This window comes from Bufo bufo, chromosome 10 (assembly GCF_905171765.1).
Source record: "Bufo bufo chromosome 10, aBufBuf1.1, whole genome shotgun sequence".
NCBI classification, from domain to species: Eukaryota; Metazoa; Chordata; class Amphibia; order Anura; family Bufonidae; genus Bufo; species Bufo bufo.
This window is the reverse complement of record NC_053398.1, coordinates 147,305,702-147,317,271: the sequence shown is the minus strand read 5'-3', so window position 1 is coordinate 147,317,271 and position 11,570 is coordinate 147,305,702. Positions and strand designations below refer to the sequence as shown.

The window sequence follows — 11,570 nt, the reverse complement described above, 5'->3', positions numbered from 1 at the left end:
TCCTACCTCTACGACCCGCACTGATCACAATAACTGGGGCCCTGTAGGCCCTGAAGGCCCCATGCTGCTCCCCTAAAAGGAGCGGAGTGGCCGGTCGCAGCCGCTCCATTCATGTCTATGGGAGTTTCGGAGATAGCCATCCAGTACTCCGGAATCTGCAGAACTCCCATAGACATGAATGGAGCGACTGCGCACTTGTGGGACTGGCTCCTCCAGTCACTTATGGGAAGCAGCAAGGGGTCCGTAAGGGGTATGGGCCCCTGTTCTTGTGATCAGTGGGGGTCCCAACGGTAGGACCCCCACCGATCTGACAGTTATGCCCTATTCTGTGGATAGGGGATAGCTCGTACCTACCGGAATATCCCTGCCTGACTCTACCCTCCCTCCCTTCCCATAACCCATGTTCTCAGGGCACCTCTCAGTGGTTTTATTGTTGTGGTTGATCAGGATGCCCAACCTGTGGCCCTCCAGTTGTAAAACTATGACTCCCACCATGTCCTGCTGTAGGCTGACTGGGCATGCTGGGAGTTGTAGTTTTACAATAGCTGGAGGGCCACAGGTTGGGCATCACTGCTTTAGGCCCCCTACACACGAACGTGTGCGCCCCGTGGTCGTGGTGCGGCCAGCAAAATGCGGGCCACAATGCACGAGCACAGTCCATGGGGCAGCCGCAGCGGATCGCGGACCCATTCACTTGAATGGGTCCGCGATCCGGCTGTTCCGCAAAAAGATAGGACATGTTCTATCTTTTTGCGGAACGGAAGTACGGGAGGAAACCCCACGGAAGCGCTCCATAGTGTTCCGTTCCATGCTTCCATTCCGTACCATTCCGCATCTCCGGATTTGCGAACCCATTCAAGTGAATGGGTCCGCATCCGTGATGTGGAATGCCCACGGAACGGCACCCGTGTATTGCGGATCCACAATACGGCAACGGGAAGCACACGTTTGGTGCAGGGGGCCTAAGGGTGAAGCATGGCTTGGAGCAGAGCTTTTAAATCTTCCATACTGATATCTGGCACTAGATGGCGCTACAGACTGACCTCTGCCTGCCATAGACTGAGAGGAGCCTGATATACCATGGACTCCTATACCCCACCCTGGACATGTCCCCATCCCCCAACCCTACCCAATTATTTCCCACTTGCTTTGGCAATGCTAAAATGTATTTACTCCTGACAATAAAGCTTATGTGATCTGACTGATCCATCCCTGGAGTCCCCGGCTCTTGGCAATGTCTGACTATGGTCTGTAGCCCCATAGGACATCTAGAACACAACTTCTCTGCGCTCCCAGCAGCCACCAAACACCAGGCCCATCGCAATGCTCTTCCAGTTTAGTTCACCACTTGGACCTTGCCCGATATTCAGCCATGGATTATAATGTGTCTGACAAGTGTTATCCAATAAAACGAGTTAAAAAAGATGTCCTAGGAGGGGGTGCTCCAACTCTGGACGCCCTGCAGAGCGAAGAGCAGCTGGAAACCGTCATCAGCGTCTACATAGTGATGTCATACAATGCACTGTCTGTACTAATGCCCTCAACAAAATGTTATACAATACTCATATAACAACGCTATTCAGTACCATGGGCGTTGCTGGGCCCCTGATGTTTTGTCCCAGGCCCCGAATGTCCTGCCTGCCAGCTAGATACAACTGTAAGTCCTCAGGACGGCAATACAATTACATCTAATGCAGTAGAAGATCTGAAGGACCTGTGGTGACATCACAGGTCATGTGACCAATAAAACAGGCAGTGGTTGAGAAGGACCTGCCATGATGTCACCATCATGTGACCAGTGCGGGAGAGGACGGCAGTGAAGAGGAGAAGTCCTGGGGGAAGAAGCTGTGGTGATGTCTGCTACATGAGGAGAGGCAGAGCAATGCTGGGAGTTGTGGTTATTTAACTGGGACTGTGTGTTAGGGCTGAAGGGAGGGATGTTATTTACATGGAACTATGTGTTGGAGAGGGCTGGGGAGGGGGTCATGTTATTTACATGGGACTGTATGATGGAGGGGGCTGGGGAGGGGGTCATGTTATTTACATGGGACTGTATGATGGAGGGGGCTGGGGAGGGGGTCATGTTATTTATATGGGACTGTATGTTGCAAGGGGCTGGGGAGGGTGGGATGTTATTTACATGGAAATGAATGTTGAGGGGCAATTTTATTTACATGGGACTGTATGTTGAGGGGGTGATGTTTACATGGGATTGCATGTTGGAGGCGGCTGGGGAGGGGGTGATATTATTTACATGGGGCTGTATTTTGGAGGGGGCTGTAGATAGAGAGGGATGTTATTTATATTGGGCCCAGGGCCAGAGGGGGCCCGGTCTTAGTTGGGATCATCTCCTCTTCTACTGGAGGTGAACACTTGGTCAGGACTTTACCCTCTAAAACAGGGATGGTCTACCTGCAACTCTCCAGCTGTTGCAAAACTACAACTCCCAGCATGCCCGGACTGCCTACAGCTGGGCATGGTGGCAATTGTAGTTTCACAACACCTGGAGCCCCGGAGGTTGCAATCCAACTTTTAGCAAATGAGGCAGTTGGAAAAATGGCCCACGGGTGATTGGAAGGGGTTTAGGCGGAAACCCGTCTGTCCTGTGGGGGGCCCGATCTGATCCTTGCTATGGGGCCCTTACTTCTCTATGTACGCCACTGTATGGGACTGTATATTGGAGGGGGCTGGGGAGATGGTGTGATGATATTTACATGGGACTGTATGGTGGAGGGAGGAATATGACTACAGGGGACATTACAGGCGTTCTTATTACTACTGGGGGCTCTATAGGAGGGACTTATAGATCCGCATTATTTCTACTGAGAGCACTGTGGGGGTCTTATTACTACTGAGGGGTCTGTAGGGAGCTTTATTACCACTGGGGGAACAATAGGGGCCTTATTTCTACTGGGGGCTCTGTGAGGGCATTATTAATACTCACTCTGCAGAGATGAGGAGCGGGTGGGAGAAGATGTCCGGACCGAAGGCAGAAGATGATGAGAAGATCTACATTGGAGGCACCGGATGTGAGAGGTAGGTGCTGCTCTATAGCGAGTACAGCAAAGTGCGGGGTGTGGGGGGAGGGGGCGACTTAGAGAACTGGGCCAAATTCATTGGGGCTTGAGCTGCGGATCTTTTGAGACCCTAGCAACGCCCCTGCCTTTAGGATACTACCGTACAATATCTGTATAATACTACCGTACAATATCTGTATAATAGTACTACACAATGCCTACGAAATACAATTATACAGTGCTTATGTAATATTACCATACAATGTCCATCTTATACTGCCATATAGTGCCTACATAATACTACCATACAATATCTATATAATACTACTACACAATGCCTACAAAATACTACTATATAGTAATACAGTACATAGTACAGTATAGTAGTACAGTGCTTATGTAATATTACCATACAATGTCCATATAATACTGCCCTATAGTGCCTACATAATACTACCATACAATATCTATATAATACTTCTACACAATGCCTACTATATAGTAGTACAGTATAGTAGTACAGTGCTTATGTAATATTACCATACAATGTCCATATAATACTGCCATATAGTGCCTACATAATACTACCATACAATATCTATATAATACTTCTACACAATGCCTACTATATAGTAGTACAGTATAGTAGTACAGTGCTTATGTAATATTACCATACAATGTCCATATAATACTGCCATATAGTGCCTACATAATACTACCACAAAATGTCCATGTGATATTCCCATACAATACCTATTTAATACCACCATAGAATATCTATATAATACTACCACACAATGTCCACATAATCCTACCATACCATGTCCATATAATACTGCCACATAATGTCCATGTAATACTGCCCTACAGTGCCTACATAATACTACCATACAATGTCCATATAATACTGCAAAAAAAGATGCATTTTGCAGACAAGGACAGACATTGTTACAACAGATCCACCCCCAAAAAAACGGATAAAACATGGATGTCACACGGGCGTCATCCATATTTTTTGTGGATCTGCATTTTGCAGACCGCAAAATACATACGGTCGTGTGAAGGCACAGAGAGACAGCTGAACCCCTGAAAGGGTTAAAAGCCCAGGAAATGTGTCACAGCCAGAACAAGAAGTCATTTCATACCCTGCAGATTATTACACCTCTGATCCCTCCAGACTTCTGCAGAACATCGCTCTGAGCTCTCCACCAATTGACAGATACATAGCCATATATCCTGCAGATTATTACACCAAAGCCTTTGATTGTGTGGATCACAATAAAATATGGCAAGTTCTTAAAGAGACGGGAGCAGCGGATCACCGAACATGTCTCCTGAGGAACTTGTACGCAGGTCAAGAAGCAACTGTGAGAAGTGCACATGGAAAAACGGATCGGTTCAATATCGGATAATGAGTCCGACGAGGCTGCGTATTATATCACCCTATGTATTTAACTTGTCTGCAGAATATATCATGTGAAATGCTGGACTGGATAAGGCAAAAGCCGGAATTAGAATTGCTGGAAGAAATATGGACGACCTCAGATATGCAGATGATACGACTCTTATGGCGGAAAGCGAAGAAGAATTAAGGAGCCTCTCGATGAGGATGGAAGAGGAGACGTCTCAACATTAAAAAAACTAAGATCTTGGCGTCAGGATCCCCAAATAGGGTATCCCCTGAGAAAGCGACCGCCAAACACGTGTCGGGATCCAGGACTACTTTGGTCTGTATTTTTTGTTTATTGAAATTGTCTCCTGTATGTATTGATCTATTCTCTGGCACTGTGCACTTTATTTTTGGCAGGTTTTTACTGATACCCCTGGCCTGTAGAAGAAATTGTTATGTGTATGCATCATGATTAGTCGTCCTGCGGGCATTGTTCCTGTGAATGTAATGCTGCTAATATATATGTGATTTTTATTCCATTATTTGTTGAATAAAATGTGTTATCTTTGTATTATATATCTGTTGTCTTTGAGTTTTTGGGGTGTATAGATTTTAACCTGCGCAGCATACTACTGCCTGTCTGCTCAAAGCCAGAAAGTGACCGCATGATGTTGTGTCTGTTCTAACAGTGCCACTAGATGGCAGCACCTCCCCTCTCATCCTGCAGAGAGGGCTCATGTCCATTGAGATTCTATGTGTTCGCCCATAGGCGGCGCCCTAATCCCAAGTTAGAATAAGTCACCATTTTAGCAACCTTTCTAGAGGATTTTAGTGTTTTCAGGTTTATTTTTGGACTCAATAAAATGTGGAAAACCCGGGGGAAGGATCTCATAAGAGGCTCCAGGATACAATTACTTGTCCGTATTACTCTACTGGACCAGTACATATTAACCCTTCTATACCCACTTGGTACAAGCCCATGTGATGCCAGGGTCATTCTACATATTGATCTAAGTAAGGGTAGATCATTACTCGGGACATAAGTCTTCAGCCTCTTTAGTCAGGACATAAGTATTCATCCCCTTTACTCGGGACATAAGTCTTCGTCCCCTTTACTTTGGACATAGGTCTTCGCCCCCATTGGCAGTGATTTCAACCTCTAGTCTTCTTGAAGATGAGGCCACGAGGTTCACACCTTGATTTGGGGATTTCCGGCCGTTCTTCTCTGCAGATCCTCTCCAGCTCGGTCAGGTTGGACGGGGGCCGTCGGTGGACAGCCATTGTCAGGTCTCTCCAGAGATGCTCCATTAGGTTCAGGGCTCTGGGGGGCGGCAGCTCTAGGAAGAGTCCTGGTTCTTCTTCCATGTAAGAATTATGGAGACCACTGTGCTCCTGGGCAGAAATGTTTTGTCCTCTTCTCCAGATCTGAGCCTCCGCACAATCCTGTCTCTGAGCTCTACAGGCAGTTCTCTGCTCCTCATGACCTGTTTTTTTGCTCTGATGCATTGTCAGCTGTGAGATCTTATATAGACAGGACTGAACTTACCACATCATGTCCAATCAATAGGAGGAACCAGAGCGCAATGTCAAGTGTCTGAGTAAAGGGTGTGAAGACTTATGTCAAGGAGAAATTTCAGTCTTTCCTTTTTATTACATCTGCAAACATTTCTAAAATGGTGTTTTCATTTTTATTAAGGGGAAATGAATACAGAATGATGGGGAAAACTTGATTTTTATTTTTCTTTTAGCACAAGGAGCAATATAACATAATGTGAAAAAAGTGAAAGGGTCTGAGGATTTCCCGAATGCGTTGTATATGATGATACAGATAATCCATTAGATATTACCTGCAGTCCTATGTAAATTATATAAAATATATGATGATAACTGAGTACAGATAATGCATTAGACCTGCAGTCCTATGTAATATTATATATAATATATGATATCTGAGTACAGATCGTGCATTAGATATTACCTGCAGTCCTGTGTAATATTACATAATGATAATTGAGTACTGATGATGCATTATATATTACCTGCAGTCCTATGTAATATTTATATATGATGATAACTGAGTACAGATAATGCATTGGATATTACCTGCAGTCCTATGTAAATAACATGAAATATATGATGATAACTGAGTATAGATAATGCATTAGATATTACCTGCAGTCCTATGTAATATTAAATATAATATATGATGATAACTCAGTACAGATAATGCATTAGATATTACCTGCAGTCCTATGTATTATTACATATATGAGTACAGATAATGCATTATATATTACCTGCAGTCCTATGTAATATTACATAATGATAATTGAGTACAAATTATGCATTATATATTACCTGCAGTCCTATGAAATATTTATATATATGATGATAACTGAGTACAGATAATGCATTATTACCTGCAGTCCTATATAATAATATTTTTTTGATTACTGAGTGCAGATAATGCAGTCCTATGCAATTACACATAACACAATGTAATTGAAGGGCAGTCCTATGTAATATTACATATAATATATGATAACTGAGTACAGAAAATGCATTAGATATTACCTGCAGTCCTATGTAATATTACATACAAAGATAACTGAGTACAGATAGTGCAGTCCTATGTAATTACACATAACACTGTAACTGAAGGGCAGTCCTATGAAAGCTTCAGATCTCCGATGTTTCTTTTATTATTTTTTATTATTACAAAGTGCAACATAATAAATGTCAATTTACTGCATCAGAAAAGAGGACATTATGGAAATTGCTGGTAATTATCATCGGGTGAATAATAAATAATAAGGGGGGGGGGGGGGCTGCAGTCTGTTTTCTGCTGAGTCTCCTGTGACAGTGTGTCAGCGCAGGAGCCTCATTCAGGTCACTGTGAACTCTTCATCCTAAATCCAGAGACCCCCCCCCCCCCCCAGGACCCCCCCACCACCACCCCCCACCCTGCCGTGTGAAAACACAAAGTGTTACATTAAATAAACGCAGGATCCGGTTACCTGTAATGAGCTGATCCATGTGGAAGATATTACCCTGCAGATACTGGACGGATCCCCAGCGAGGAGAGACTACAATCCTCATCTGTGACGATGATGGGGGTCCTCCTGCTGTCATCCTCATCACAAATAATCGTGTGAATGACCCTATACCGATCGGTTATCCCTGAGAAGGAAATGGCGCAGAGGGGCATACCGCAAAGGTGCGACAAAATATAAAATATCCCAGGCTAAGTCCATAATAATAAAATGTAACATACGTGACTGTGAAGATATAAATTATCACTCGTCACTATACACAGGTTTTCCTTATCATCTTGTCCGGGGAAATCATTAATGGTGACAATAAATCCGACATCACAGGATGGAAAGGAAGATAATAATGTCCCGACATACAATGTATCACGACTGCACAGAAGTATCGGGTCCACGGTAGGGGGCACACAGGCTGGAAAACAGAGGGAATATTAGAGGGGAGAGCTGAAATATAAAAAGATACAAAGTCACGGAGAGATTGTATAAAAAGATGCAGTGTTATAAAGTCAGATGTATAAAAAGATACAATGTTACGGAGATGAGATGAAATATAAAAAGATGCAAAGTTATAATGTAAGATGTCATACAAAATATACCATTTTATGGGGGAGAGATTATATAAAAAGATACAGCGTTATAAGGTAAGAAGAGCTATGCAGACAGGCTGTTACCCATTGTATGAATGTTATTATATTACAGAGATACAGTGTAACTGTCCTACTATGCGGTGATACAATAATATTACAATCCAGAGGTACAGGAGATACATGCTCCATGCACTGATACAATGTAACTATCCAGTAAAGACACAGTGTTACCGTTTTATAACAGTGATATAAATGTGACAGTCCGGAGATATAATGTTTCTGAGATATAATGCTAGAAAAGCAATGTATAGATAATGTGTCACAGCTATTACGTTATGTTACAGAGAAACATTGCTACGAAATTACAGCCCAATGACAGGTTGTTACAATGGCAGACACAATACAATGTTACACTGCAGTGATGTATGTAAATATAATGCAGAGATGTGTATGTTACAATGTATATAAATATAATGTAGGGAGTCGGGACATGCTACAATGTATATAAATATAGTGCAGTGATACATGTTACAATGTATATAAATATAATGTAGGGACATGCTACAATGTATATAAATATAGTGCAGTGATACATGTTGCAATGTATATAAATATAGTGCAGTGATACATGTTACAATGTATGTAAATATAATGCAGGGATGTGTATGTTACAATGTATGTAAATATAATAGAGGGACATGTTACTATGTATATAAATATAATGCAGTGATACATGTTACAATGTATATAAATACAATGCAGAGATGTGTTTGTTACAATGTATGTAAATATAATGCAGGGACATGTTACAATGTGTATAAATATAATGCAGGGACTGTGTATGTTACTATGTATATAAATATAATGCAGTGATACATGTTACAATGTGTATAAATATAATGCAGTGATGTGTATGTTACACTATATAAATACAATGCAGTGACATGGAAGTTACAGTGTATCTAGTTTTGCAGTGACTAGATTTTCGCGTTTTCAGGTTAAAATATGTTCGTTTTGGAGAAATCAAGAAAAAAAAAAGTTGAAACTTTTGAGCTGAAATCCTGTTGACTCCGGATTGGCTGGAAGCTGTGGGAAGGGGCGTGGTTTCCTGAAAGTAAAAGCTTCGGCTCACAGAAAAAAAGTTTGGAAAGTTTTAGCAGAGCTGAGAAGTGGGAGCAGCGAGCGGCCCCTCAGCGGACTCTCTCCGGACCCTCAGCGGACTCTCAGGGGCCCCTGCCGGGGAGGATGCTCCTCAGCTGAATACCTCCCCCGTCTGGACTGTGGAGCTGTCTGCAGCCTGCCCTGCTGGTGCCCAGCTCTGGATTCTGGTGCCCACCTCTGACGCCCCCTGCCCGGCTGGTGCCCGGCTCTGACCCCTGCCCTGTTGGGCCCTGGACAACCCCCGGCCCTGCTGACTTCTGGTGCCCGGGCATCCATGATGCAGGCTCGTTACTCTGTGGCGGACAATGCCCTGGGGGTCGTGCCCTACCTGAGCGAGCAGAACTACTACAGAGCAGCTGGCACCTACAGCACCATGACTGCCCCCATGAGCGTCTACCCCGGGCATGAGCAGTACTCCCCGGGCATGAACAGGTCTTATGGCCCCTACCATCACCACCACCAGCCCTCAGCCCCCAAAGACTTGGTGAAGCCCCCCTACAGCTACATTGCCTTGATCACCATGGCCATCCAGAATGCCCCTGAGAAGAAGATCACCCTGAATGGCATCTACCAGTTCATCATGGACCGCTTCCCCTTCTACCGGGAGAACAAGCAGGGCTGGCAGAACTCCATCAGGCACAACCTGTCCCTCAACGAGTGCTTCGTCAAGGTGCCCAGAGACGACAAGAAGCCAGGGAAGGGCTCCTACTGGACTCTGGACCCGGACTCCTACAACATGTTCGAGAATGGCAGCTTCCTGAGGAGGAGGAGGAGGTTCAAGAAGAAGGATGCCGGCGGCAAAGACAAGGAGGACAGACACCAGAAGGAGCAGGGCAAGCTCCAGAGCCCCAGCATGGACCTGGCCAAGGAGGCCCAGCATGACCACAAGAAGGTCATCATCAAGAGTGAGTCTCCAGAGCTGCCAGTCATCACCAAGGTGGAGAACATGAGCCCCGATGGTGGCAGTGCCATGCAGGACAGCCCCAGGAGTGTGGCCTCCACCCCCTCTGTGTCCACAGAAAGCTCCATTCCTGACCACCACCCATCCAGCAACGGACTGTCAGGCTTCAGCGTGGAGAACATCATGACACTAAGGACTTCTCCTCACGGGGAGCTGAGCCCTGTGTCCTGCCGAACAGGTATGGCCCCCTCCCTGCCCATAACCTATGCCCAAAGCCAGCCCTCCATCTACAGCCAGGCCTGCACCCAAGCCATGGAGGGTGGTGGGAGCTACCAATGCAGCATGAGGGCCATGAGCCTGTACACCAGTGACAGGTCAGGACATCTGTGTGTGCCCACCACCCTGGACGAGGCTGACCACCACAATGGGACAACGTCTCCACTGAACTCCATGAGCCTCAACTCCAGCCAGGAGACTGTCCTGACCTCAGGCCACCACCAACAGCAAGGAGGGGCACCAGGGCAGACCCCCTCTTGGTACCTCAACCACAGTGCAGAGCTCAACCACCTCTCTGGGCACAGCTTCACCCCCCAGCAGCAGACATTCCCCAATGTTAGGGAGATGTTCACCTCCCACCGCCTGGGCATTGAGGGCTCAGCCCTGGGGGACCATCAAGTGAGCAATAATGCCAGCTGCCAGATCCCCTATAGAGCCCCCCCCTCCATATACCGCCATGGCAGCCCCTACTCCTATGATTGCACTAAATACTGACCTCTTCCCCACCAGGACAGCATTCCAGGGGCCAATCATGTGCCTAGGGGCCAACCATGAGTGCACCCCCACCCCATCAAAGACTATTGCAAAATGTAAAATGTGTGAATTTGAGTCCTACAAATCCAGAAAACTCAGAATTACTTGAAAAGTGGAGAAATGGGAATGAAATGTAAGATCGGAGAGAAGAAGCAGATGTGAGATTTGCCCGAATATTATTATAATCTACAGAGAAAATTATAAGGGGCAGAAAATTATAAAGGACGGTCCTAAGTGCTCCCTGAGGGGTTCCTGCCTTCAGAGTCCTTTATATTAATATTTAAAGTTGAGGTCACTGGATTCTTCTGTTACATTGTTGCTGTTTTGTTACATTGTTGCTGAGGTTTTGTCACTTTCTCCTCTTCCTTGTATATAATAATCTGCAGGTTTTGTCTCTTTTTTTATTTTATATTATAGATGAAAATAAGTTTATAATTTATTTTATACCCCCCCCCCCCTCCTATTTCTGTGGTTTATTGTTCTGGTCTCCTTTTATCTTATTATCACCTGAAATAAATCCTTCTTGGTTGCAGCTTCTGGATGGTCACGTGCGCCTCTTATTTATGGGAGGGGCGTGTGGATGTCAGGGTTGTCGGGGGTTGTCGGGGGTTAGAGTAGTCATTATAATGTGTGTATAATGGTCGCCTCCCATGC

The 11,570-nt window shown here is 45.1% G+C and overlaps 1 protein-coding gene across 1 annotated transcript; it reads left to right on the top strand.

Moving 5' to 3' along the window:
• The first annotated feature begins 9,225 nt into the window (after positions 1 to 9,225).
• FOXC2 (forkhead box C2) lies at positions 9,226 to 11,348 on the top strand. The gene has a single exon (XM_040409647.1). The coding sequence runs from the start codon at positions 9,480 to 9,482 to the stop codon at positions 10,875 to 10,877; it is 1,398 nt and encodes a 465-aa protein (XP_040265581.1). The 5' UTR covers positions 9,226 to 9,479; the 3' UTR covers positions 10,878 to 11,348.
• Positions 11,349 to 11,570: the final 222 nt, after the last annotated feature.

Coding starts and splice junctions, on each gene's coding strand:
- FOXC2 (XM_040409647.1), top strand. CDS start 9,480: ATGATGCAGGCTCGTTACTCTGTGGCGGACAATGCCCTGGGGGTCGTG.